This window comes from Apteryx rowi, unplaced genomic scaffold, assembly GCF_003343035.1.
Source record: "Apteryx rowi isolate R43461 unplaced genomic scaffold, aptRow1 scaffold_343, whole genome shotgun sequence".
Lineage (NCBI taxonomy): Eukaryota > Metazoa > Chordata > Aves > Apterygiformes > Apterygidae > Apteryx > Apteryx rowi.
The window spans coordinates 564,609-592,274 of NW_020449897.1; the positions used below are offsets into that span (position 1 = coordinate 564,609).

At 50.6% G+C, this 27,666-nt stretch overlaps 1 protein-coding gene across 2 annotated transcripts; it reads right to left on the reverse strand.

Moving 5' to 3' along the window:
• Positions 1-1,851: 1,851 nt before the first annotated feature.
• LGALS1 (galectin 1) lies at positions 1,852-23,162 on the reverse strand. 2 transcript variants are annotated; one of them, XM_026072515.1, is made up of 4 exons: positions 22,906-23,162; positions 3,966-4,045; positions 2,457-2,628; positions 1,852-2,061 (listed from the first exon to the last, which is right to left on the reverse strand). In XM_026072515.1, the coding sequence occupies exons 1-4, from the start codon at positions 23,005-23,007 to the stop codon at positions 1,918-1,920; spliced, it is 498 nt and encodes a 165-aa protein (XP_025928300.1). In that variant the 5' UTR covers positions 23,008-23,162; the 3' UTR covers positions 1,852-1,917. The 2 variants fall into 2 exon arrangements, with proteins under 2 accessions (XP_025928300.1, XP_025928301.1); XM_026072516.1 differs by lacking the exon at positions 22,906-23,162 and adding an exon at positions 5,383-5,481.
• Positions 23,163-27,666: the final 4,504 nt, after the last annotated feature.

Sequence of the window (27,666 nt, forward strand, 5' to 3'; positions counted from 1 at the left end):
TGGTGTCCCTGCTCCAGTTGAGGAGATCCCCAGCCCTCTGTCCTACTGAATGCCAGTACATAAACTAGGCTAGTTCTCTCACCTTGAGGCTTGCTGGCCCAGCATGGCTTACTTCCATCCAGCTAAACTCTCTTCTTATCCCCCAAAAGGATAGCCTTGTCCATACTACCCCATAGGAACAGTCCCCAGCCTATGCTGTCCCCCAGCCATGCCTGGGCACTTGGTGGCAGTGCTAGATGTTGCATTTACTAATATAGACATAGTTCTAACGAGCAAGAAGTGAGCAAGATGACTCTCGAAGGGTTAGTTCGGGGGGGCAGAGCACACAGGGCTGAGAGGGATCCAGCCTCAGAACATGAATTTCTTGTAAAGCCAAAATGTTCCTGTCTGCCAGCCTGAAAGCCTGTCTCGAGCCCTCATCTCCAGCTTGAGTCCCCCACATCCTAGCAGCCAAGCCTTGCCCTGTGCAGGTACCTCCAGACACAGGCAGAGGCCTGGTAGAGCCTCAGGAACTGCAGTGCAAGAACAAGAGGTGCTGCTGCCTTAGGAACAAGCTCCTACAACCCAGCTGCTCTGCAACAGGTTAATGGGGGGAAATGACCTGGCTAGGTACCCTTGTAGGCCATCAAGGTGCTTAGGTTTTGTATCACTCATGGTCCAGCCTGGAAGCGAGGACTCAAAGTCTGTGATCCTCCACCTCAAGCCTAGCAGGCAACTGCTGTGAGCTAGAAAGAGCAGCTCCCAGCTTTCCCAGGCCTGCCAGGCATCTCCTCCCCAGCAGCAGCAGGAGGAGCAGCAGCTACCGCTGCCACCAGCACTGCTGAAGTAGCATTAAACTGGGAGAGCACCAAAGGCAGCTGCTGTCAGATGCCTTGGGTAACCCACAGCCCAGTAAGGAATGTGTTATAGCATCACAATATGCCTCATCTTCTGGCCCCTTAGCGGCTGAAGGAAGGGCCTGCCAGCCTCAGATTAGATCGAGAAGTGCTCAGGCTCATTTGAGCTGATGAAGGACTAACAAAAGCATAGCAGACACATCCTTAGCATCCCACATCCCAGCTGTGCATTGCTACCGCTCCCAGCCCATTGGAGCAGGTAGGAGGACAGCATTCCCAGCTCTAGAGGAAACAGGCCAGGCAAATGGAACAGATTGAAACCAGACTCCTCCAGCTCACTGCCAGACATGCCATATGGGCTATGATCCAGCTGCATTTGGGCTTCTGCAGTTATTGGGAGGAAGGAGGTGGATGAGACTCCCCCACACTCAGCAAGACACCCATTTCCACTGCTGCCCCAGCACATCAGCACTAAGATCCAAGGAGATGCTAGAGGGCTGCAGGCCATTACAGAAAGGTGCAGGCCAAAGGCAGCACAGCTGAGGATTTCCTAGTCCCCCATATGCCTGTCAGTTTGCCTAGCACAGCCAGTCCAGGCTGTCTGAAACCTGCCAGGCAGAGATGCCCAGTTTAGGGAGGGATAGATTTCATCAACTCCCTTTGCTCAGGCAGGAAGTATGTCAGGCTAAGCCTCAGAAGGGATGGTTTTAACCCAAGAAACTTCTACTCTGTCCTAGACAGTGACTATTGATTATGTACCATCTCTTCCCCTGTTTCCACCTTTCCTCTTTCTCTGTGGGGTTAGTTTATTTGCCTTCCAAGGCAGAAGAGGCTCTGCCCTAGCCCTTCCCTGCTCCTTCCATGAATTTGAGGGCCAAGGCTGAATTGAACCACCCAATCTCCCCTCATACTGGCCCAGCCCACCCACATAGGGTATCCCAGCAAAATTGGTATCCCCCTGCCCCCAGAATGGCCAACCAGTGTGGACAAATCAGACAAAAATTAGGTTCCAAGATCAGGTAGACCAAACATTTATTGTTTTCATCTGTTTTTTTCTTTTAAGAAGGGGCATAGGAAGAAACTATTCCCAGCTGAGGGACTGGAGTGTGAAATCCCCTTGTGCATCAAAGTAGTCAAAGACCTGGAGACCAAGCCGGTTGGGGAATGTGAACTGGTGGCCTGGCAGATGGACTGTCACATCACTTGGGTTGATGGCAAAAGAGATCTGCAAGACAAGTGCAAGAGTCAGAGAAAGCTTCCACCTGGACACCTTGCAAGCCTTTCTCCTCACCAGTGTTGCTGTGCCACCCTCCACTTTGCAGGGTGAACACTCACAGCTTAACCAGCTCTGCAACAGCATCAGTGTTACTCTGGTCTCCCAAGAGATGCTGATTCCCTGCCTCAGTTCAATAGTAACATCTTCTTGAGATAAATGGAGCTTGCACATGTTCAGTTGCTACCCTCCACTACTGCTCAGAGCCCCGGATGATGGCACTGGCCAAGTAGAAGTCAGCCACATCCCATACAGACAGTCTGGAGCCAGCTCCTGCAATTGGGTGCCCTGTGCCAAATACCCTCCCTTTACCAGGGCATGTGCAGAGAGCACATCCCAGGCCTCACCTCTATGGGAGCTCCCTTCTGGAAAGGGAAGACTGTCTCCCTGTGCTCTGTGCCCCACTCCTCCACCTTCTTGGAGTTGCACACGATTGTGTTCACATCACCATGAGCATCAAAGCGGGGGTTGAAGTGAAGCCCCAGGTGGTTTGAGTCCTTTCCCAGGTTCATCACAAAGCTACAAAGAAAGAGGAAACATTGACAGTATGGTAACATCCTGCCCATTACCATGAATGCTTCTGAGTCTATTCCCTCAGGCCTAGCTGTCAGTGTCTGAGGAGAAAACCTACAAGAAAGCTCTGCAGTCTAGCAAAAGGGTGTAAGTCAGTAAGGGGCACTTTACATCTCTGGAACAGACACTGCTTAGTTTCCACAAAACTTTTAAGAGGAAAAGGTTTGGTGTCTAGCTCTGAACAGGGAGTTATTCTGTTCCCAAAACAGCATCTAAGGAGTCAGTTGCTTGCCACCAATTTCTTTCAGTCCTAAACAGTTAGCTGGTACTGCTTGACAGCTGCATCCTGCAGGCAGCTGAAATAATTACTATCTCATTAGCTATTCCAAAGTATCTGCAACTGCAGTGGGAGGAAACAGCTTCCCAGCCCAGTGTCCACCTTGCCTCCAGGCCTCTTACCCAGATGAGAAGCAAGGAGGCATATTATTTGGTAAGAGAAAGCCCAGGAGGCTTCACTCTGATGCTATCAAACTTCAAAGGCATTGAGAAGAGCTGGGACATGTTTTCTGGAACACTTCTGGTCCTAGAACATTGGCTATATGCTCCACCTACCCACCAAGGGGCCCCCCCCCCCCCCATCAGCCACAGACCCATACAAGAGCTCAGGACTGCTGCAGAGGTCTTCCTGGGGGGCCCAGCCATTGGTCCTTGCAGAGCTAGGAGCTCTTTTCCACTTACTAAACCAACCTATTGGTTCACCACCTTTCCCCCCACTCCCTTCACTACCAGCATCTGAGAGGCACCTCCACTGCAAGAAGGCAGACTTAAGTCTCCTGTCCTTTTGCCACTTGCAGCTTTTCATCTGCACTGTTAGCTGGAGCTGTGACTCAGCATCCTTCCACACTGAGCCAGAGCATCCAGGGTATCCCAGCTGCTTGGGCTGTAATTTCCTCCCATTCAGTGCAGCCAGGCACTGTAATGAGATAGCTCTGCAGCAGGGACCCCAGTACAGATGAAGGAATGTGGCCGTGTGGATGGTCTCAAGCCAAATCTCAGTATAGACACAGCTTCCATTTCCTTTACCCCATTCTAGAGGATGTGGCTGCTGCCAGTGCATGTGGCTGGAGCCTCACATCTGCTTTGGCTTAGCCCTTTGGCAGGAGAGTGCATCTGCAATATGCATTAGGCAATGACTCACTGGAAAGCACTGCTAGTGTCAATCCCTTCCAAAGCTGCACCTCTCCCCCTCTTCCCACCCACGGGAGGGATTCCCTCTGTCCCCACCAGCAAAAGCCAACTCAGCATGATGCCTCAGCCATGTCCTGGCAGGCAACATGGCTTACCTTTTGGCATTTGGTAAAGTTTTGCCCTTCACAGTGAGACGCTGGCCAGGCTTGAGACCCAAGTTGGTGCACACTGGTCCCTGCGGAATAGAGAGGCAGAGATTATCTCAGTACCTTTTGGCTCACTTGCTCTGACCTGGCATCTTCCTGCTGCCTTGCAGAGAAAGCACATTGCTTTGGACTGCTGGAGAGACAGGGAGGCTCCCTTCCCCTAGGGCAGGGCAAAGGAGACACTCCAGGGAAGTTACCCCAATTGCATGGGACATATGCCTGGTTTCCCAGCCTCCCTCCAGCTGCTCTCACCAACACATCTGTATTTCACTACAGTGAGGTGAGAGCACCCCCAAGTTCCCACCACACCCACTCACCCTTGCCCAGCACTTGCCAAACACACCCACGTGCCCTGTGGGTCTCATCTTCCAACACAAGCCTGGCTGTGCAGGGATAGAGCCTCCACTCCCTTCCCCTTGCTTTGATTTGAGCTCCAAGCCTTGCCCAGCTCCTTAGGAATTTTTTTGCTGGTCCAACATACACAAGGACATATTCTCCTGCTCCATGCATACACCCTTCCACAACTCCTTTCTAGGAGGACTAAAATATCCTGGCAAGCCCATGAGTCTGGTCAGCCCTGGCTCCAAGGCTCTCTTTTCATCACACCTGGGGCTAGGCCACAAGAGTAAGAACTTCTCCCATCTCTCCTTACCCCAATTCAGTAAATCAGCTCGCACTTGGGACACTCCCTGGTTCCTCCCACCCATATCTAAGGTGAGATAAGTCAGTAGAACAAGTACAAGCACTCTTCTGACAAATATTTCCCCAGCAAATCCTAGCACTCACAGAGCAATACTTTTTAAGAGCATATTTTCTTATGAGAGCAAACAACACTTCCTAAAAGGATATTTTCTTAAAAGAGAGTGATAAGGACCGGATGACTCATGAAAACTTCAGCCAGAAAGTGAAAAGTGAGTGGCAAGGCTGCCCAGGAGAAGAAATGCTTGGAGAGCATTAAGTATTGCAGTAGCTGCTTCCCCAGAGCACTGCTGCTGTAAAACAGGTTACCCCAGCTTGGAAACCAATACAGCAAGGACCTCCTCAACTCCCATATCTCCCCAAAGGGATCCTGCAAGGGAAAAAAATATATTCCTGCCAGAACAAGAAATAGCATCATCCTCCTATAGTAGATGCAGCAGAGATCCTTACTCTCCCAACAGCAGACATCCAGCTCCAGCAGGCCCTCTAACATAGAGGCTGATGAGTAGATGAAGGAGGACAGCACAAGTACTCACACCAAGCCAGCACCTCCACCACACTCCTACTCTGTGGAGCCTGACATCCAGCAAAGCTGCCCCTGCAGACCCAGGGAAACAAGCCCCTCTTGCAGCCATGCACTGCCCTCCCCAACCCTCTCTCTACTCACACAAGACATGGTGCCACTCTTCAAGCTAATTCTTCTCTCTGCCAAGATGCAAAAGACCCAGGCAAGTAGCTGAAGAGCCCCACCCTTGCCTTTAAATAGATGAAGAGCTGAGTCGTCACAGCCCTTCTCCACTCCACCTGCCAATCAGACTGAGGAAAGGGTGGGGGCATGGGAGGGGATAACTTTAGGGGGTGGGAAGGCCTCTTAGGCAGAGCTGCCTCCTCCCACTCTCATCCTCCAGGATGCTAAACCCAACCCTTCCAAGAAGGCTGCCAGCCACTCCATGAGGAGATCCAGCTGTGTGTGGCCATGAAGCCAATGGAAAATAGTTTTACAATGAGTGTTTTACTATCCAAGGCTTTTATCCTACATGGAAAATGATCAGATGGATTGAGACTTGGCAGGAAGGGTCTGAGAGGAGGGCTAGGCTCTTTGGTCCTGCCTAAACCAGGAGCAGAAGAAGTATCACTAAGCGCACATGATACCTCAGAAACTATATGGTCGAGGTGAAATCCCAGGAGCAGAAGACTGACGCTTGATTCTGGGATTCCCAGCCATGCTATTAAGTATTGCTGTCCCCAGAGGCTGTGCAGCTACTGACGCAGCCTTTACCACCAGCTCCTGTAGATACAGTAGCCAAAGTAAGAAAAATAGCCCCAAGCCTGCAGAACTCCTAGATGCCCTCAAAATCATGCAGTATAGCTTGGCCATAGGGCACAACAAACCTGCAGGCAGCAGGAGAGATGGGGAAGTATTATCCAGGAAAGCTCAGTACCTGGCTCTTGTGTCTGCCCCAGCAGGTTTGGAGGGCTGAGGAACATGGGGGGTGGGGGAGGGCGAAACACACTATTACAATAAATCGATAGGGTCTATATATCTGTTCTCTGCCTCCACAACCCTTTTGGGGCAAGTATGATTCACTTGGGGTGAAAGGATTTCTTTGGGAAAAGTTAGCTAATTACAACATGGCTCAACTGTAGTTATACTGAAGGAGGAGGGAAAAAATTCAGGCAGTGGGCCAAGCCTGTGGTTTAAAGCTTTCCTTGTCTTGCATATTTGTCTCTAAATCACAAGACTCTCTATGATTTCCTGAAGAGGCCCAGAACTGAAATGCTCTGATACACTTTCTTCTACCCTTTCTGAGGCCCATCAGTTTTCCATCTGCTGACGACATGGTAGTCCTGATCTCTCTTACCTCCTTCAAGCACGATCCCAGAGACTGTCACTCCTAAGTATTTCTAGCTGGCATTGTCAAGTGACAGCAGAGCTAGGAGGGAGACCCTTTTGTCTGTTGGAGCTGGGGAGGGCTGGGAAAGACTTCTGCCTTTCTGCCTCAAGGTAGGTGCTGTATTCCCTGCAGTGTTTCTGCCAGCTGTGTACTGTAACCCAACTTCAGCAGCCCCCACCTCCTTGTGTCACATCTGTCCAGGGACCTTCCTCCAAATTGCCTGGGAAGATTAGAGACCAGCTCATAGATAATGAGGGAGGGGATACCATCCCAGAGGAGATGCTGTAAGGGCTATTCACAAAAAGGAAATTTAGCCTTCAGACTTGGGTCTCCCTAGGGCAGCCTGTGCTTGCCTGTTGGAAGTCTGGGGCTCTCCACTGGCTTTTAAGGAGCTCTGAAATAAATGTCTGACATTAGCATGACAGGAACATCTCCTGTTGCAGTTTGCCCCAGGCACTGCCAGCTGGGCCAGGGGCCTGTGGCATGTTCCACGGTGTGTAGGTCACGGCTACCTCCATCAGTACAATGCTGTGTTTCTTTTCCTACCCCTGGGTTAGAGCCACCACAATGAGGAGACAAGATCTAAAGCTCCAGAACCAGTGTCCTCACTGGATATGGCTAAGTTCAGAGTCCTTGTCTGGGATGTCCCTGCGCACCGTGATTGCACAGCACAGAGATAGGGATGGTGTACATGGCTGTACTGCCACCTGTTACACAACACTGAAGAAGCAAAGGTGCTTGCCTATTGTGTTCAGGATGTATGTGGCATAGGAAGGGCCACTGTGGGCTGAGAAGGGCAGAGCTAGGCTTGTTAGAGCTGGTGATCCTCACCTCCCATCACCTTGCTCCTTATCAGTGTGTGGCAAAGGGATGTCCGCCACACCAAAGTTTATCAGCACATCTGATATGGAAAGGATGGAGATGAAGACACATCACAGCAGATCTTGGTGGCACAGGCTTACCCATCTGTGTGGGAACTCAGCAATGGGATAGGTCTCCTCTCTTCCACCCTTTCAGCCAGGCACAGCTTTCCTCACCAGGAGAGCTTTCCTGTATCACATTGTAGATCCTTACAGATGTTTCATATTTAGAGGACATGGTACTGATCTGCATCGTATCTCAGGAGGATCTTCTTTATCCAAGAGGATATCCAAGGAGATCCAGAAAAGGAGATCCAGGATCTTCTTTATCCAAGCCAAAGGTTACAAGTTGCCATGATGCTGTTGCCACAAACAGTGCCCTTAGTTATGCCAAATTCTTGGCCAGAAGGAGCCACAGGTGTGGAGAAGTGAGTAATACCAGTGGGGATATTACTTCAGTAATACCTGATCTTCAGTAATACCTGGTTATGAGATCAAGGCAGGTGGTGACTGCATCTGCAATTGCTTTCTCAAAACTGTCACCATGTGCTCCAGGTAGGACAGGGCCAGGAGAAAGGGATGTAGGAGAATCAGCTGCCATGGCAGAGGCAGATCATATTCCAGGGTACAGACAGCACATGTGTGCAAGGCCAGAAATCACAGCAAAGAGAAACCCCAGAAAGCATGCCTTATGCTAAGGGTTAGGCATCCTTCTCAGATCCTGACCTTGGGCACCTCCTCTGTGTGCCTGCACTTCAGAGACAGCCTGGCTCCAAGAGCAACTCACTGCCCTCTTGCTAGCCTTTCCTTGCACAACATTCCCATCTTCTTGCTCCTCCTTGGAAGATGCAAATTGTCCTTGTACAGTGAACAATCCCAGACAGTTCTCAAAGAATTGCTGCTGCCTCTGGGGCCTGAATTCATATCCTGATGGTGGTTGTGATCTGTCATTCCTGTAGAAGGGACTGGGCACCCCCATTCATTGCTAGGGCTGCCCATAGTTTTATTTGTAGCCCTTTCCCCAGAGCCTCAGCTTTGTTCCTGCATTCCCCTTGATCCTGAAAATGCCCGTGCTGATCTGCCCGTGTTAATATGACACAGTTCCTTGAGTGCCCAGCTCTGGCTTTCCTCATGGACGCCCCTGCCCCTCCCAGCATCCAAGCGGCTCCTGTAATTCTGCTTAGGTTGAAATAGGAAACGTTTCATCATTGTGAGTAGCTTTGATTTAGGACCTGCCTTCTGGTGTGGCTGATAGGCATTGGTATGCCTCAGCATATCTGGACTAAGATCTTGGGTGCTGAGGAGTAGAGTCCAGCTACTGCATACTAAGGGGTTGAGTTGCTTGTTGCCTGTAGTCAAGGTGGTTTGGCAGCAGTCAAAGAAATATCTCAGTCCAGCAAGTGTCTGAAGCAGAAGAAGAAAAATTTGCCCCCAATTCCACTTGTGAGGAATGCTGTGACAGACTGAGCATCCTGAGCCATGACCTTGGAGCACTGGGAAAGGGAACAAAAAGGCCTGGCTGAAAAGCCTGTGGACTATGTGAGCAAAGTCCATCTGTATATACTGCTCCCAAGCTGGCAAAAGCCTGTTTAGGCTACAATTACTCCTTCAACGATTTGCAACACCTTTCCACTGGGAGAGTATCTTTGTACCTGTTCAGCCGCTTTGTGTTATGTGGGCTGTGGCATTTTTAATTCAGGATTAGGCACTGAAACCCTATCTCATGGACACACAGCCTCACAACAGGAATGAGCCACAGCAGGATCTCCCAAGCTTTGCCTGCTGTGACATTTCCAACCACATCCAATTCCTGGATTAATTGTATGTAACGCTACAGCTCCTGCTGACTGCAGAATCTCTGCTTTCATTAAATCAGTATGGAAATATGTTCCCGAGTGATGAAAATAATTCTGCAAATATTATCAAAGGGTACCTGGGCATGGTGATTTATCTGGGAAAGCCTGAAATTACAGCTTGGGGAAGCAGGAACAACTCCTGTTCCTGCAAATAACATAGGGATTTAAGTGTTAGAGACAATTCAAAGTGTGTGTTGTGAGTTAACTGCCTCACCTCAAGTCTGTGCTCCCAACCATCTCCCCTGCACCCCCCAGCCACTCACCCCGGGTTCCCATCTCACCTCCTCCCACCCACCATCTCCCCAGCTAGGGTGTCCTCCCCGTGCCCCCGAACAAGGACCCAGCACAGGGCCCTCCCCTGCCCATGTCCTGCTGCGCATCCTCATCTCGACATCTGGACAGGCAGGAGGGATGGGGGTGCTGGGTCGCTGCTGCAAGCAGCACTGCTCTGCTATGGGGAGTGTTGAGCCTTGCTTGGCTGCTGCTGATCATCCTGTGTCAGTGCACAGAGGTGGTTGCCCAAGCCTTTCCAGTGTCCCTCCAGTGTACGAGAGCTGCGGGGAACCACTGTCTTATGTGGGTTAGCTCCCAGGTTTGGGCGATAAGTATGAGAACTCCTCACCTGACGGTGCTAAAAATACTGACAGTACAGCAAAAAAAGCCAAGCCTTCGATTAACTTGAACATGAGTAATCCTGACTCTGAGGCTGGAGTGATGGAGTTAGCAGATCTTTAAATCCAGCAACGCGATGACTAGGCTTCAGGCCATTTGCATTTTTGTTTAAGAGCACTTGGCACAGGGTATCATGGCAAAGGCAAACCAATGCAAGGAGGGGTGGCCTGATGCTTTAGAAAAGCAGTTCTTGGTTTTGACATAGAGAGGTTGTTCCTAATGACTCAGCCAGGCTCAGAGGCTGCTGCACATAGAGGAATTCCAAAATCTGCAAATGGAAATTAGTAAAAACATTGCAGCAGTTCAAGCAATTGCTGCTGATCCAGAGGGGGTCTACAGACTGGGGAAAGCTGCAAGGTGAACGAAATAAGACTTAAGTTCTGCCGTGGACAAAGTTGAGTTAGGGACCTTTACAACTCTGTCATGCAGTTTGAAACAGCTGTTATTTCTCTGTTTTGAAAAAAAAAACCAGGGAAAATCAAATTCTGACCAATGTAGTGAATTTCCATTTTTTCCTTTAAATAAATCAATTTGAAGAAATAGAAAGAAAGGAAAAGGTAGAAGTGAAAATAAGTTGGGGTGCAGTGTGCACTGTTCAGGCTGTGCGGACACTACAGGCAAGGCTTAAAGCCTAACCTTTAAGAAATGACATGTTTTGAAAGTAGAACTACAAGCTCAACAAATGCTGACCATAGAAGGGAAAACATTGCTACCGCTTGTCTGGACATTGGCTAATGACTTCCAGAGGGCCTGCATCATAAGCTCAATGCAACTGCTGCAGGAAAGATATGGAATATTTTACTAAAATATTACACTGTGGGCTGCTGGTTCATGTTGGGAGTGCAAGGGGAGGGCAATGCAACCCCATATGAACTGCGGGGATGGTCAGATGTATTGGTACTGATGTGCTGGAGTATGAGAACTGCAGGCTGTCAGCTGACTGTGGACACTGGCTCTGTACTGCTGTAACACCCAAATCTACTTCCTTGAAGTGCCTGCCATCTACTGAGCCTATTTCAAGTCTAGAAACTACCTGCTGAGGCACATTGCCTGTCTCAGGCTGTTTGTCTGTTAATGCAATTTTTGAGACATGCTGGGCAGAGGTTTGTTTGCTGCACATAATATGCAAATTGTAAGTGGATGCTGTGTTTGAACATGTTACGACATCCCAGACTTTGGTTTCAGCTTTTCCAAGAGCCTGTGCTGAGATGTATGTTCATGGAATTCAGGCACGTTCTCCTGTAACACCCTTGAGACCGAAACTCAGCTGCTTGCCATTTTTCAGTGAGTGAAATGTGTAAAAAACAGTCTGGAATGATAATCCTGAAGAAATGGATTCCTCTGAATAGGTTTTGCTGGCAAGAATGACAAATAAGCCTGAAAATACTCTCCTTTTTGTGCATGTAAAGCGCTACCTGCGCTGTGAGATATGATGTTTATCTCCATGCATTGCAGAAACAGCATCAGAGCTTCTTCTTGTAAGACCAGCAGGGAGCCTAGAGCATGTCAGGCCTTGGTTTTGCTTTTCTCACTGGTCCATACTCCGTATGGACCATTGCATCGGCTTTGGTGCAAGTGCTTGTCTGTAGCCAGCCTACGAGCCAGCGTTAGTTGCATGTTTTTCTGCTTGGAGAGCCTCCARAGTGCGTCAGACCACAAGGCATCAACACAGCTGAGCTGAAACCAAGCCAGGAGAAAGGTCAGCTTGGCCTTTCTGAGTGGCAAGGGGGCCCCTACAGACAGCAGGAGCTGGAGGAAAGAGGAGGCCCTTGCTTTTGGCCCGGATGGGACCTCTTGCTGGTGGCTCGCCACAAGCTGCTCCTGTCTCCTGCAGGCCTGATGCTACTTTTGATGCGGCTGTGTTATGGACTAACTGCCCATCCTCCCTATTTCTGCTTGGCTACCCCGGCAGAGGGGCAGCTCCTCAGTGCCAAAACCCCACTTCAGAAGATGGGCAGGGATTGCCTTGCACAAACAGGGACCTGCCCTCCTGTGGGGTCCTGCGTGTGGCACAGCTCATCTTTCCCTGGCGCAGCCCAGCAAAGGTGTATCCTGYGTGCAAGGGCAGCACCCCAAAGCTAACAGCCCGGGACTTGCCTCCACTTCTTGACTGGGAATCCCCCCCAGACTCCCTCAGGGGGTTCAGTTGCATGTGCCATCCTTCAGTTCCTGTCCCAAACAGTTAGGTGGTACTGTGCCCTGTCAGACAGCTGCTGCCTTCCACCCTGCAGGCAGCTGAAACAATTACCAGCTCATGAGTAAGCCACCTGTTATCCCCCAGAATCAGCYGCTGAAGCAGGAGGGTGTTTCTGCAGAGCTTGGCCCCCTCCCTTCCCTGAGGCCCATCGCTCAGAGAAGGACATGTACTGTTTGTGGAGGGAAAGCACAGAGAGCTCTGCTCTGATGCTATCGCAGTTCGAAGGCCGTGGGAAGCGTCGGCATACATCACGCTCTGCAATGCTGCTGGTTTCCACCCCCTCGCAAGGGGGCCCAGGGACTCCCTGGGGCCAGGGGGCACGTGCACATCACTGCAGTGGCAAGGCCGTGTTGCTCTTTGGGGGGTTATTGCCAGCGGGTATCTCCAAGGAAGCCCACTGCAGAGCCATCTCTGCCCCTCAGCCAGCAAGCACACCCATGCACTCATGTCCCACACAAGGGCTCCCTCTTTCTCACCTCCAGCTTCTCCAGCTTTGTCTGCTCCCTGGGCTGAGAGCAGACTCCAACACCCCTGCCTTCACTGGAGCTGGTCTTTGCCTGACCATACAGCACTTGGGAAGAGCTGATCTTGGGTGCTCAGCCTAGTTCAGGTCTCACGTGTCCAGACCTCATGGCAAAAAATAGGAGCCACACTTGGGATCTCCTCAGTTCCCTTCTCCAGGAAAAGCCAGGTCTGGAGCTCAGACAGTTCCATAGTAGCACCTGGCAGGGTGATAACATACACAGTTTCATTGGGACCATGAGCTCATACTCTCCCACCACTGGCAGCACAGATATACCCTCCCTCTCTTCTGACTTGTGCTCCAGAGTTGGGCTCCTCGGCCTTTCCCAAACAAAGGACCATCTCATTTTTTTTTGGAAGAAAGCCATGGAGCAGCTCACATCCCAGTAGAGCTGGGAGATTTGCGAGAAGGGAGGAAAGCGTGTTGACGCACTTAGCACTGAAGTAAACAACATGGTATTGTTCTATGGGATTGTAGCATTGCTGTCATGGTGATGAATATCTAGGCTGAGCACTGACAAACTCCTGACTTTGGCCAGGGGGCAGATCCTGAAATGCCAACTGACTGCATGGCCGTAAGCATGGGTTTGGGGCTTTCAATCCCTTTTTGGTGGGACAACTTCTAGGATTTTACTAAGCATTGAGGGCCCATGGGCTACTTGTTGAGTGATGTTTCAGTAGGGAGTAGGGTCACTGCTGGGACAAGGGGTTGGCAGACACAGTATATGCTTCTGCTTAGCAGCTTTGCAGGAGGAGCTTTGGGGGAAGAGGATGGAAGTTCACTTGCAGTGTGCATGCACCAGTGATTTGGTGGCAAGTGCTACTCGCAGCTTTAACTGTGCTCTTCTCTCCCAGGGTAGAAGGTTAGAGGGAGTCTGCTGGCCAGCCAGATCTTTTGTGCATATTCTGTGCACCTCTTCTTGCTGTAGCTAGCCAGTCTCTGGGGCATACAATGCCAGGACACCAAGAGGCCAAGGGCAGCTGCCCCAGCAGGAGGCTCAGCCCTTACACTCCAGGTGTGCTGACCCCTCAGACTTCCTCAGAGCTGGCAAAAGCCACTGTGTAATTAATGCACTTAGCTTGTCCCTTGGCAAAAGCAAAATAACTGGTTGCAAGGGAGTGTAGTCCAGAAGGGAAGGGCAGAGAGCATTGCCTGAGGATGGAGAAAAGCACTGGGCATGTCCCCTTGAGCATGACAAGACAGAGAGCCCCAGCACTAAGGAGCACTGAGGAGCACTCTTGCAGAGTTTCTGCCTATACAGTGGGACATTTATCACTTCCCCTTAGCTCCAGCTAGTAACTATGATTACCCAACAGGGTTACAAAACCTGCCTGACTTCCCCTCCTGCCCCAGATCCTGGGTTGGTGATAACATTTCAGAAATCATACTGAAATAGTTCATGTGGCATCCCCTGAATCCCTCACTCCAGAGGGCTTGTTCACACTGGTTCACTCTCACTCTGCATGTCCACAGCCTCACATGCCACATGGGGATGACATCCCTGTCCAATCCCATCCCCTTGTTGATCTGAGGGGCCAAGCCCTGCCTTTATTTCCCCTGCCAGCCTGTGCTGGCCCCCATGAGGCGGATGGGAGTGCAAGTATGCATGTGTTTTCTCATGATTTCTCCACAGCTTTGCTGTGGGAGCCGAAGATCAAAGCAGCTCTTGTGTGAAGCCCCTCAGAACAATTCCCCTGACACCCCTCCATTCTCCTCCCTCAGTCACAATCCCCATGCTCCAGGCTGTGGGGGGGATAAATACCCCCAGGCATTTCTGAGTGTGGGCAGAAATGAAGCACATGCCTGCATGGTTTAGTCTACAGGGAGGCAGCAGCTAGGCTCAAGAGTGGGTATTCCGGGCTCAGAGATTTCTGGGAAGTGCCAGGCTGTGGTTTTCTTGCTGTGAGTGGTGTCTGCGCATGGCTGGTGGAAGGAAATGGGCAGATAAAAATCAAGCGAAGCAGAGTTTGAAGGAAGTCCAACTTAGGCATCTTGCAAGACGAACAAACTAACTGAAAAAGAACACCAGCCAACCCAGAAATCAAAATATACTTTTCTCTGGGCCAATGTGCAGAAAGAGTAGTTGGAAAGCTCAACCAGTCCTGGTGTGATGGGTCATCTTCACTCTAGCAGTCACTCCACTCCCTCTTCTAATCTCTCTTGGTGCCTGTGAAATGCTGAGTTACAAGCTCATTTCCATGTGCCTGTCAAGATTTGCGTGTGCATGTGAGTCTTAAATCCTGTCATCTTCTTGTGCAGGGTGGATTGGCTTCAAAAACACTGGACATCTGAGAGGTACCAGCCTCCAGGCCCTCAGACATTTGCTCGAGAAGAAGGCGACAGCGAGGATGTGTCATTTCCATTCCCACCAGATTGAATAGGGGAAAACAGAGAGGGTCTCCTGGCCTCTGCACTGGCTAAATTTAACCAGGCAAGTTCAAGCTGTAATATAATACACTTCCTCCCATTCAAAGGGAAGATGGGGAGAAGGGGGAAGTCCCCAGGTAAAGCCCATAATAGGGAAGCAATCTAGGGAGAAAGCAGTATTCCCTACAGAGGCTCCTGTCTTGTGAAATTGCCCTGAGATGGACAGGCACTTTGCAGGAGCCAAGCCCTGTGCAATGCATCCCCCAGCCCAGGCAGGGTGAGTGTCCTGAGGTTGTTTCCTTATCTCTGCTGCTGGCAAACTCCTGAAAGGAGAAACCTGATGGGTGCTGCCAAGTGCAGAGGTCGGGTTTGAGCAGTTTGAGCTCAGTGCTGGGCTGCTCCTGCTTGGCAACTGTAATGGAAGGCGGCTTCTTTTTTCTTTTGAGCTTGATTTCTGCATAAAGCCAATATTCACTCTATGGAGCAACTGTGAAGCCTCACAGTGGTGTCCGGCTCCCTGTGGGGTGCCTACCATCCCTAGGGCATGTGGCGTGCCAGAAGTGGGGAGGGCTCACTGAACACCCTTTGATGAAGGCGAGGCTGGTGTCTGCTTGGACTAAGGGCCATCAGGGAGGGAAGTTTCCCTGAGCAAGCAGGCATCAGCTGTGCCTTTCCTGGAGAGAAACAAGTAGGGGAAAACAGCCCCAGCCTCCCAAAATACACCCCTTCGTAACAATAGCATTGTCAGCAAAGACTTGTGCTGTGTGTCAGGGTACCCTGAGACCCTTGGGGACTTACCTTATTCCTGACAAGACACAAAGAGAATTGCCATTCTGACAGTGTTTCCAGCTTTGGAAACAAAGACAATTTTTCTCTATTTGTGGTGGCCTGTTTATATGGGGTAAAGGGAAGGAGAAGCAGCAGAGAACAGAAAAGGGCCTTTCCCCACATGGTGCTTTATTTGGCTGCCCTCAGGGTGCAAGCTAGATGATATGGGGCAGAGCCTTCACAAGCAGGGAAGGTTTTACCTGTTGAGCAAGTCAAGGAGGACCTGTGCCCACGAACTGGGAGTGAGGCTCTGGCTGGGATGGCAAAGCGGTGGCTGAGAGAGGGATCTGACATGGCTGGCAGGCCAGGGTGTCTGGGAAGCCAGCCTGTCAAATGCGCAGGAGTGCTTCTGCAACAGCAAAGGTTCAAGTCCAAGGAGGGTGCCAAGAAACATGGAAAACCTGCTGGCCAGGCTGCTGAAGATGGTGAAGGCCCTCAGCTTTCCCTAGCTGGTTCCTTGCCAATGATATATTTGGTTACCTGTGTTGGCCCTGACACCCCCCACCCTTCCTTAGGTGTTGCTCTCCTCTCCAGATGTCCCAGTTGCTCTCTTGGCCTGGACGATCACAGAGAAAACATGGCTCTCACTGAGCTCCTCCACCACCTCATGCCCATCTGGCTGCACTGAAGGCCATGGTGGGGGAATGCCATACCAACATCATTGCTCACTTGCCTCCCCGTGGTGCTAATCCCAGCCAGCAGCCCTGCTCCTAGCTGGCGGGGGAAGATACTCCTTGACTTGCTCAACAGGTAAAACCTTCCCTGCCCGTGAAGTCTCTCCCTGTGTTTATTACTCCCTGCCTCTGAGCCAAAGATGTGTTTGACTGCCTTTATGGCAGATCCAGGAGGGGGTCTGGCTGGGCGTAGAGAACTGCTTTTCTCCAGAGTTTTGTTGGTTTGTTCRTCTTGCAGGGTGCCTAAGTTGGACTTCATTCAAACTCTGCTTCACTTGATTTCTATCTGCCTGTTTCCTTCCTTCTTCAGTGCAGAGCCTGGGAGTAACGTACAGGGAGCACAGAAACACCCTTTCCTTCATGCACCCTGGTGACACAGCCAGTGGGTCAGGAAGGAGAGGGGTGCTCATGCAGGACAACCACTACTGCTGGGCTCCCGTCTCTTCCTTCTCTGCCTCCTCCTGCCTGGCTGTGCTGAGGACTGTGCTAGGAGGCCGGCACACCAGTGCCAACATCATTGCCCTTGCTGGGCAATGGGGCTGAGACTCCTGCTCTGGCACCAGGCTGCCTAGCCTCGTGCCCTGGACTAGTGCAGCAGTTGCTGCCCATCCTGCTGCTTGGGCTTGCTGTTTGCCCACAGGGACCCCTCTGTGGGGAGGGAGAAGGGAAGTGAGTTGAGCTCCCCCTGCCCAGGCAGCCTCCCTCTGGGGCAGCCGCCAAGGAGCACCACCAAGGCCAGTGTGGCTGGCAGCCCTCTGCTACCCAAAGCCCCCCAAGTACAGCCCTGGAGGCAAGGGACCTGCTGCCATGGGGCAGAGTTACTCAGCGGTGTTAGCACAGGCTGGCAAGGGAAATAAAGGCAGGAGGTGACATGATGGCCGAAATACCTGAAGCTGTCCTTCTGATTTGGGCAATCAGAGTGGTCAGAAAAGTTGAGCTGAGTCATAGGGAAAGAAGTGGAAATCCCATGATTCATGTTCTTCCCCAGACATCTGAGGCAGCCCCTGTCAAGGCAGGACACTGTGCTGGAGGGAGCTGGGCTTACCTGGCACCAACCTTCTTTTCTTCTTGTGTTATGCAAAGTCCATCAGACTGAGGCTTCCTGAAAAACACCTCTTCAAGTTCCCAAAATAGCCAGGGGAGCCCTGTGAGCTTTTAATAGCCTATATTCAGAGGATCTCTAGGTAGTGCAAGCTGTTTAAGGTGTTGTGTTACAAAACATTTGCCTGAGGGCTCTTTCATGAAGGCTTGAGGGCTCAGGAAGGCCCAAGACAGGCATTTCAGGGAGAAGGATTTTGTGAGAAGAACTGCAACTCTGGGATTGTGGGAGGGTGTGGCGAAGGAGTAAGATGGCAAGAAGAGAAGAACCAACAGTGGCCTTTCTAGCTTTGGAGTAACTCTGTCACTCAGGAAGAGAAAATCTGGTGTTCTTGGGCCCTGCATGTATTACAAACCAAACAAGGTCAGGATCTGTGCTGGGATCACTTCACTCAACCAGCAATGGAGCTGGACTAGTGGCTTCCAGGTTATCAAACCCTTGGCCTGGGGAAGAGGTAGGCCAGGTTGCTACAATCATTTGGTTAGCCTGGATGCAGCTGCATGGGGCTGGAGGAACAGCTGTCAGATGTCTCCAGTGATCTGCTCCCAAAGCAGCCCCAGGGCTGTTGGGCATATGAAGAGATTTGGGATGTGGGCTAGATGGTGGCTACTCTGCTTATAAGGCTGCTAGTTACCATGTGACAGAGCTAGTTTGCTGAAAAACTTTATCTCCCCACAGAGTGACAACTAACTCCGTGAAGTTGGAACACCTGGTGCCTTGGGATTCAAGACTAGGAGACAAAGAGAAATGTCATTCGGCCCTAGACAAAAAGGTCAGTGGCAGGTGGGGATGAAACCTTGTCCCGGAACCAAGGCCCCCTCTTTTCAACTGAATAATAAGCCCACAATCTGCCAAGTCCAGTCTCAAAGTATGTCTGTACAGCACTGCGGTGAGAGCACAGGGTGCCACCTGGCCTACCCCTCCACATGCACACCCAGCCTTGGGGATCACGGGGTTTCAAAAAGGGCTGCTGTGGTTTGGGTCAGGTCAGCCTCAGAATGCCTGGCTCAACCTTCTTTAAGCAGGCAATGTCCAGAGCAAGTCCTACCAAAGCTGTGGAATACAGCTACCCAGGGGATGCTGTAGAGGATTGGGCCTGGATGCTGACCAACTCCCGGGTGAGTCAGAATTTCCTCTCTGGGAAACTGGAGCTCTTCCACTCTGGCCACATTTACACTATGGTGGGAGGATGTAAATAGTCCCTTGACAGGAGAAGGTCCCTGCTGGATGACTTGCAGCTGGACAGGGCAATGCAACAACAGAGCTACCCGCTAACATCAATGTTTGACCTGCTCCAGGCCTGGACAGAGGCTGTAAAAGCTGCAAAAAGGTCAAGCTTAGTATCTGTGATCAAAGAATGGCTTTTTCTCAGCTCCATTGGGGGACAGATGTTTCTACCCCTTGGAGTGAAACCGAGACGTTTGGGTCTGCACTGCTATTCCCAGAAGCAGAAGCTGGTGAGGATGCCCAGCCACACAGCAGCTGTCCTCCTTGGGAGCAGGAGGGTGGCCGCTAGCTCAGAGTGATACTCCCTGCAGGGAAACAGGACGGTTTCTAGGAAAGGCAGACTCTCTCTACAAGGAACTTACCAGCAATGGGCATGGACATGCTCTGCAGGAAATGGGTGGCCTGGTGTGCAGGCCAACTACAGCTAATATGTGCTTGCCCTCTTCAGGGAGACTCACGTATGGCTCAGAAAGGTTTGCTTTTGCTTTTTTCGGCCTGCCATGGACCAGCTCTGTTCTACCAAAGGCAGAATACCACCCCTCTGTCTTTGCAGGGCCTCCCTCTCTTCTGACTCCCAGGAAAGGGTATCTCAGCCTGGCTCCCCAGAGCCCCAGCACCATGTCAGACAGGGCTGTAGCATGGTGGGTATGTGCAGCAAGCTGCCTTGGGCAGGGGAAGGATGAACCCTAGGGAGAAGGTGGAAAGCAGGACATGCTGTATGTTTTACAGCTGAGCTTATCTTTTTTTGCAGGGTGGGGAGTTGTTTTTAAGCACAAGATACTCTTTGGTCCCTCCAAGAGGCTGAAACATGAAATGCAGTCTATTTTTTTTCACCTTTCCTTTTTATGCCACATTTTTTAGTCTTCTGGGTTTTGTGGACGTGCTTCTGGAAACACCAAGACCCCCACTATGGAAAATTAGCTAGTACTCTAATACTAGGGACCAGGCCTCAGCAACAACAATAGAGATGATGGCAATGCAGGCCTAGAAGTATAGCACAAGCATGAGAAGCAGAGTTATCCTGGCCCAGTGGAGACAGGATGATGGGTGAGTAGGTGGTGTCTTGGGGATGAGACTGGAGATCCTGACATTGCAGGACAGTGGGAGACCTCCCAAGGCATCCCTCTCTCCAGGGAGATGTCCCACAGGTGGATTCCGCACTGCTCCTGCCAGAAAAAGGGCCTCAGCTGAGCTGAGGGAGGAGGATGCTCAGGGGATGCCTACACCCACCACTCCCTTTCGGTTGCCACAGCACCCTCTCCACCTTTGGGCCCTGCCATTGCCCTCCAGAGCAGTTTCGATGGGCTGTTTTGCAGAGTGCTGTTGCACTGGCCATTGTCACAGCAAAACTGTGCATGGCTGGAGCATGTCCTGCCTCTCCTTGGGCAAGGCAGAGCCTCTGGCACCTGCTGTGGGAGAGCCCTGTGCTGCAGGTGGCACCTTGCCAAGGTGGCTCCCCTTGCTCCTGCTGCTGACAGCATCTGAACACCACACCACACCACACCACCTTTGGGTGGACTGAGTCCCTGGCCTCCTCTGTCTGCAAACAGAGCAAGCACAAACAGGCTGCATTTCCCCAATACACCTTCGTCCTGCCAGTGTGTTTCAGCTCTGCTTGGGAGAGGGTGTCTGCAGAGTGGCAGACAGTTCGCCCTCTACGGTCTCTTGTGCTGCACAGGGGTGCCAAGCCCAAATTTGCTGTGTTGACTGCAGGCTGTCTGACCGCAGCCCTGGCTCTCCTGGGGCCAGGCTGGCTGAGCAGGCTGTGGTGGCAGCCTTGCTGGGTGGTGGCTGCCCTGCTGCAGTCCCTGGCTGTGGACGAGCGTCTATGGCCTCATCCCTTTGAAACACTGCCCCTCAGGGCTGCTGTTCCAGAGCAAACCAGCCAGGCATCATTGAATGAACTGAGATGAAGGTGAGGACTGCATTACAACAGTGCAGGTCAGCAAAGTTGCGTACGTGCAGCTTCCCAGCAGTGCACAAACAGTAGTCCCAGGCACTCTCCTTCCCCATGCCTTGCCAAACGTCCATAGTCGCAGAGGAGAAGGGGCACTTCCAAGCTGCATTGTGAAATCTGGCTGTTCATGGAGCCTGGATCAATAATCGTTCTCTACAGGGGTCAGGAAAGGGATGCCGCAGTTGAGTTTGGGATTGCTGGGCAGGCCTCTGCCCACTCCTCAGGGTCCCAGCCTACTGCCCAGGGCTGATAACACTTTTCCCTGGGTGTCTGGATAACAGAGAAGAGCCTTTTAAATCATCACTACCCAACATGGCTCAACAGGGCACTTCCTGCAGGCTCAATACCTTCTCTTGCAGGAGCCAGGAACTGGCATGAACTTGGCCAGTGTGCGAGCAACAGCCAGCAGGGCTGGGCGCAGCCTCGAAAAGGGCTGCAGATGGCTCACAAGAATCAGTATGTCCCTTTTCCCCATCCCTCTGCTTCAGAGTTCAAGTCCGATTCACAGAGATTTGAGCACCTGAAACTGCTAAGGGCTTTACAGCAACGCCTAAAAGGATCAGGCCCTTCTTCATTTTGACATAGATAGGTAAAAGCAACATGCTACAGGCCTGGAAAATAGAAAATCTGATTCCTGTAGCTGTGCAGCTGATGTAACAGTGAGTGAACCAGCAAGGAGGGTGTCTGGAGTCCATCAGAGGATGAAGGAAGAGCTGCGTAAGACAGTTATTGAAGGGAGGATGATGTGCAGACTGTAAAACATACATCTATGACATTTAAACTATATGGCATAGATGGAAAGCATAGTCCCACTAAGAGCAGCTGGAGGCATCACAGGAGATACCAACCAATAGTACACCGCAGTCCAACACAGAAGGAGCTGATTAAATGTATTCGAAGGGGAGCCGTGACTTGGCTTCAGACTACAGGATTTTAAGCCCTCTTTTGTGTGGTTTGCTCTCCAGGACACAGTGTTGTGCACACTAGCAACCAGGCTGCCCTGAATAGAGAAACTGCACGACCAATCCAGTGTCAAACAGGGCTGTGTGGTGAAGCAGGGAAATGCTGTGATAAGAAACAACTGTGAAACAGAGCACTGCAGCCATGCGGTGACTGCTGCACCCTGGGGTGCATTTGGAGGCCCTGGAGCGTTGACAATGGCCAGTGAAAGAAGGCTGCCCCAGAAGGGCAGTCAAAACTGTCTGCAGTTATAAATCAGGCTTTTCAGCCCTTGGGAAGGGGTTTTGTTCAACAACCCAGAGGAAAGCAAGTTTTGAATGTGCGCAGGGACAGATCTTCACACTCTTTCCCCTGCCAGCTGCCATTTATCAACCCATATTTCAGTGAGCTCACATTTACACTCCAAAAGACCATTCTACCCTGTCCTTCCACCTTCAGTTGTTTGCCCCTGCCTTGCACTACCTCCTCATTTGTGGTAGAAGCATTCCTGCAGCTGAGCATTAGACTGATATGAAAATAACAGCTTTTTCTCCAGGCAGCACTGGCTTATGTTGGTTGCAGAGCTATGGAGCAACTCTGACATGGAACCTCCCACTTCTTCCCTTCTACAAGACACACAGACAGGAGTCTCAGTCAACAGAGAAAGTGAGGTCTGCTGAAAAGCAGTTTCAGCTGCCATACCTCCTTTCTGTCCAATTTATTTTTTTATCCTATATTGCCCAACACTGTGGCCTCTAGGTGTCACCTAGCTGTGTGTTAAAGGACTTGTGGTGCTTGGTGGGGTGGATGGTTGTGGGGACTCACAACTCACACTCCACTGGTACATGGAACTTACTGGCAGCAGAGCCCCTGATAGTTGCAGTGGAAAGCAGAGAGAAAAGAGGCGATTTGATACAAATCCCTTGTTGATTCACCCCAGCCAGCCTAATGGGAAGAATCCATCCTCTACTTCCAGATTTATTTTCTGCCTAGAGAAGGGCAGTCCAGGAAACAGAATGAAAGCTGATTGCCTTTAGCTGAAAGCTGAATGAAGGCTGATGATAGCTGACTTACTAGTGATGTCTAATGTACTTACTGTGCCTAACACAGCATCTGAGTCCAAGAGACAAGGAACAGCTAAGGATGAGCCTTTGTGGTGTGCCTTACTGCTACGCATCACAGAACATTGCCAGTGCATGGAGGTATGGAACAGGATATCTCCACATTTGCTGAGCTTGGAGGTCTGCTGCCATAAGTCCCAGGGTAATTCAGTCTCCTTTTCCAGGGAAAGCACAGCTGAGTTATCTTCCTACGTCACTAACAGGGTTCAGATAGATTTTTCTGCTGCTGCTGTTTGTTGCAGGAGATGCACTGTTCTGGAAAGCTTACATCACACCTACAAGCAGTAATGGCAGAGGTTTGTATTGTGCCAGCAAGCAGCAACAGGGTCTGCTTCAGATCTTGCCAGTTAAAAGATACACCAGCTAGGAGCATGTGCTACTTGCAATGAACAGCCATCTCCAGCCATGGATTGACCATTCTGGACCCAGGGAACAAGTGTCCTTCAGTGCGAGGGGACTGTGCTGTTGACCCAATGGACCATCAGTGAGTGACAGGTGACCTTCAGGATGAGGAAGACCACTTCTCTAGAAAGTTCTCCTGAGCATCTTTAATATAAGGATGCCAATACAGATGACTGGGAAGAAAGCGGCTGAAAACTTGCATGAACAGGTAGGTTTCCAGCAACACTGGCTCAAGGACATACAGAGTGACCTGTGGCCAAACAGAAATCCAACACAGTGTGGGATTTCTCAGTGACACACATCCTTTCACCCCTGAAACTGTTGAAAGAAGGTAACTAACAAGACTGACTGCGGTGAATTGCAAGGCCACGAGCATTGTGAAGGTCAGCCTAAATGCAACCTAAGCTCTCCATCGCATAAGTATGTCTCATGAATTGAGGTGACCATCGATCAATCTCCAGGTTACCAAGGGCTTTGCCCCTACTGTCCTGTGGTCCCTTAGATGTACTGGAGTGCTGCAGGGGAACATATCACCATTCCTTACACCTCCACCTGCAAACTTCACAATAGCACAAATAGGAACTGGCACTGCTCCATACTACTTATAGGATCTGCTCATCAAGGTTAGCTGAATCAGCAGCCTTCACACACTAGGGCAGAGAAGGACACTAACTCAAGAACTCCTCTGCTTCACAAGGAAAGGGCACCTTGCCAGGGTTCCAATCACCACTGCTCTAGCAGGGTGGGGTGGGGAGGTGTGGAGGTGGGAATCTCTAGTAAACAGACCACAGAGACTCAATTTTCCCTGACATCTGTGCTGCAGGAAACAACTACTTACTTGCACCCAAGCAGCTGTAGTATAACAGCAGAGTACACCTTGAGGAAACAGAAAACAGTACCTTAGTTGTTTCAGAATACTCAAAACAGGCCAAGTATGAAAGCAATTCCTGCCTGAAAATTTTAACCAGGTACTGCTTTCTGTGCTGCTTCTGTGGAAGCCAGGGTAGAGGTTCAGCAAAGGTTGCTGGGCACAGAGACTGGCACAGAGCTTTGAGCAACCTGAGCCCCACTCACTCCTAGAGAGCAGTGTTGGGCCACAGCATGAGGAGGCCTTCTACACTCCTTTGAGCTGGCATTAGCTTTGCAGCAGTGGCAATCTGAGTTTTGCGAACCCTGTGTTACAAGACCTGGACTTTTAAGTAGAGCACTGCAGATATTTCAATTATGGTAGGAGCTGCTAGAATGGCTTTAGGTGTTTCCTCTGAGCTTTGAGTTTGCAATGCAAGGTACCCTTGTGCAGCTGCCTGAGACAGCCCCTGTCTCCATGCTCAAGCCTTACAACCCTGCCAATGCTTTGCTGCAGTGGTATGCAGAAGCTACAAAGACCAGTGCTAGTCTCTAAGTTGGTGGAGTTATAAATGGCTTTTAATTGCTCTCAACTGGTTCAGGTGTCTGGGATCTCACAGGGATTATGCAGAAAGCCAAAATAACTTGTCTACCAGGAGCACTTCCAATATATTATCCATGTACAGTTTTCAGGCAGACAAAGCCTAACAATACAGCAGCAGTTTCTGTACTTGCATAGCCATGCAAGTCTTTTGGGCTGCTTGGCGAGTTTGCTGGGGTCAGAGTCATCACAGTGAAAGAAGAGAAAATAAGGAGGGAAGGAATGGGTAATGACACAGGGATGGCAAAGGGGTACCTGAAAGCCCATATTACAGGGAGGAAGTGGCCATGCCTTGTGTGAGGAGCAAGGAGAGAACCTCTGCTGTGGAGGAGGGACCTCTACCCATGATGTTGCTGGAAGAAGAACAGGTGCTGGTTGCCTCCCTAAGGCAGGCAGTAACAGGCCATGCAAGAGCAGAAATTCTTATGTTCTCCTCCCTGTTCCAGCTGCTGCGGGACAGGGCGGCACCAGAGGTGCCTGCCTTGGCAAAGGAAAGTCTCACATCAGGTTAGGCAAGTATCAAGCAAGTTCCTAGGATCATGATTCTTTGTTGGCTCTGGAGAAACTTTCCCATGCAAAAAACTCCTCTGATCTGCCAGTCCCAGTACCTTCCAGATCCTCCCATTTCTCTTACCGCATCACGTGGCTGAATGCCAGGAACATCACAGCCAAGATGATCACTAGTTCCTCATATTAAAGGTATCCACTCACTGATTAACACCTTTGGACTGTGTTGAGGGCCATTTGCTGTCTTCCTGCAGTGTAAAGGGAAGAAAGCAATATGCTTTGGTATGTGTGGCTTTGGAAAGGAAAAGGAAAATAGAAAGGACCTGCTAACATGTTGATCCCAGGAAAAAAAGGAGCATGACRAAGAATATTTCAAACTAGGGGACATCAGATTACTACAGTCTCAGTGCCCTAGAAGTCAGGCAGGTGAGAGCAGCCAAACCAGAGGTCACAAAGCAGTAGAGGAAAGCAACGGATGGGCACAGAGGAGCACACACAGACTGCTTCCAGGTTACCTGACTTCAAATAAAGTACGCTACACACAAACAGAAGCAACACATCTCAGTCCACTCTGACTCAAGGGATCATTTTCTGTGGATGCAGACTAGCCTACTCATTAGCCTGACCCCTTTCTGCACTGCTCCATGGTCCTAAGAGCTCAGGGAGACTTTGCGCACCTCTCAGCCTCCTCCACCCTTCTGTGCTCAAGGATGGCTGGAGCCTGAGTGGTGACATGAAGTTCCATCCCATACCCATATGGCTCTCACCAGGTCAGGGGAACATGGGCACCCCTAGCCTCTCCCTGGGCCTTATCCAGAACAGGCAATGCCCTGCAAGTTGCTGCTTGCATCATCCAACCAGTGGTTGCCACAGTAACCACACTTACGTGATGAAGAATACAAGGTTCCTTGGCTAACAGTAAGTCTGCTCCTGGTCAGTGCGTTTTCTTTATTGCACAGCAGGAAAGAATGGTGCTGTCTTTTGAAAGTGAGAAAATATTTTTCTCTACATTACACCAAGCCAGGCTTCCCATCCGCTCCATCTCCCATATACTTCCACAGCTTTGCTCTTCACAGCCCTGTTCTCCCTGGCAATTGCACTGTTTTGGTTAAACAGCAAACCCAAGAAGGAAAAACTGCTCAAGACCAATAGATCAGTCTACCCAGGCATCAGCTGTCACTTATTTCAGTTTCAACAGCAGACGTGCTCTGCAGGCCCCTGGGCCCACCCCGGGCAGAACCAGAACCCCAGGCCATGGCCTGATTCCCATGAGTATTGCAGAACCTTTAGCACTGGAGGTTTTAACACAGGCTGAATGGATGTCTGAAGGGTTTGCTGGAGAACTGAGCATCCCCTGGGGACCCTGGGAAGGGTGCCATTCCAGGCTGGTTTCCTAGTAAGATCTGTTCTCACCTTCATTACACGCAGGAGAGATGGTAGCAGAAGGAAGCCACACATACTAAAGCTTGGCAGGCCTGACAGATCCGTATATTGCCGCTCTCATCCCCATTCAGTTTTGGGATGGAGCAGGAGCAGCCCATTGGCTAGAGGTAGCACTTACCCCTCTGTTTCCATTGCTGGGGAGAGGAAGCATTTTCTGGGCACCAGTGCACTTGGTGGTATTAGCTACATAAAGAATCAGGGGAAAGCCAGATAGAGACCATTCCCCTTCTGCTCTGAGTCCATTTCTCCTTCATAGTGAGGTCCTTGAAGAAAGGCTGCATCAGATCTAAAGAGCTTACATAGCCATAATGGAAACAGCTCAGCCACCGCCTCTTCTAAGTCCTATTTCATTACATTTTCTCTTCTACACTGCTGCTACTCTCTAAGCTCACTGTTCAGGTTGAAAAAAAAAAAAAAAAAAAACACAAAAACAAGGGAGCACCCAAACACAGGCTGTTGGGCTGTTACCATCCAATTAGCTGCTAAAAACCCTATGTATCCTTGTGTGCCAGCATGGGAAATCATCCCCTGTAACCTCCAGTCCACTGGTTGTGACAGCTGGAAAGGACAGAAGGAATGAGGCAGAAGAGCACAAGAAGGGTTCACCTTCAAAGCACCCCAGAAAAAAGGGGGAATTCCTGGGCAGGCTCTTGCTGCGCACAATCTCCTCTGTACACACACATCTAATGGACTCATGTGTGATTTGCAGACGTGCTGAGCATTCACAGCTGTGGCTCAAAGTCACAACAAAAGTGCTCTGAGTTTCAGTCTGGTATGAGAGATGAGAGTTCTAAAAAACAAATTGGGGTCTGGGTATCTCTAATTAGAATTAGCAGACACATTAGGTCTTGACCTTGCTCCACTTGGTGATGCAAGTGTTGATCAGATGCTCATTAAGCAAGTACCATTCCTCTGATTGTCTAATTGGAGACAGGAG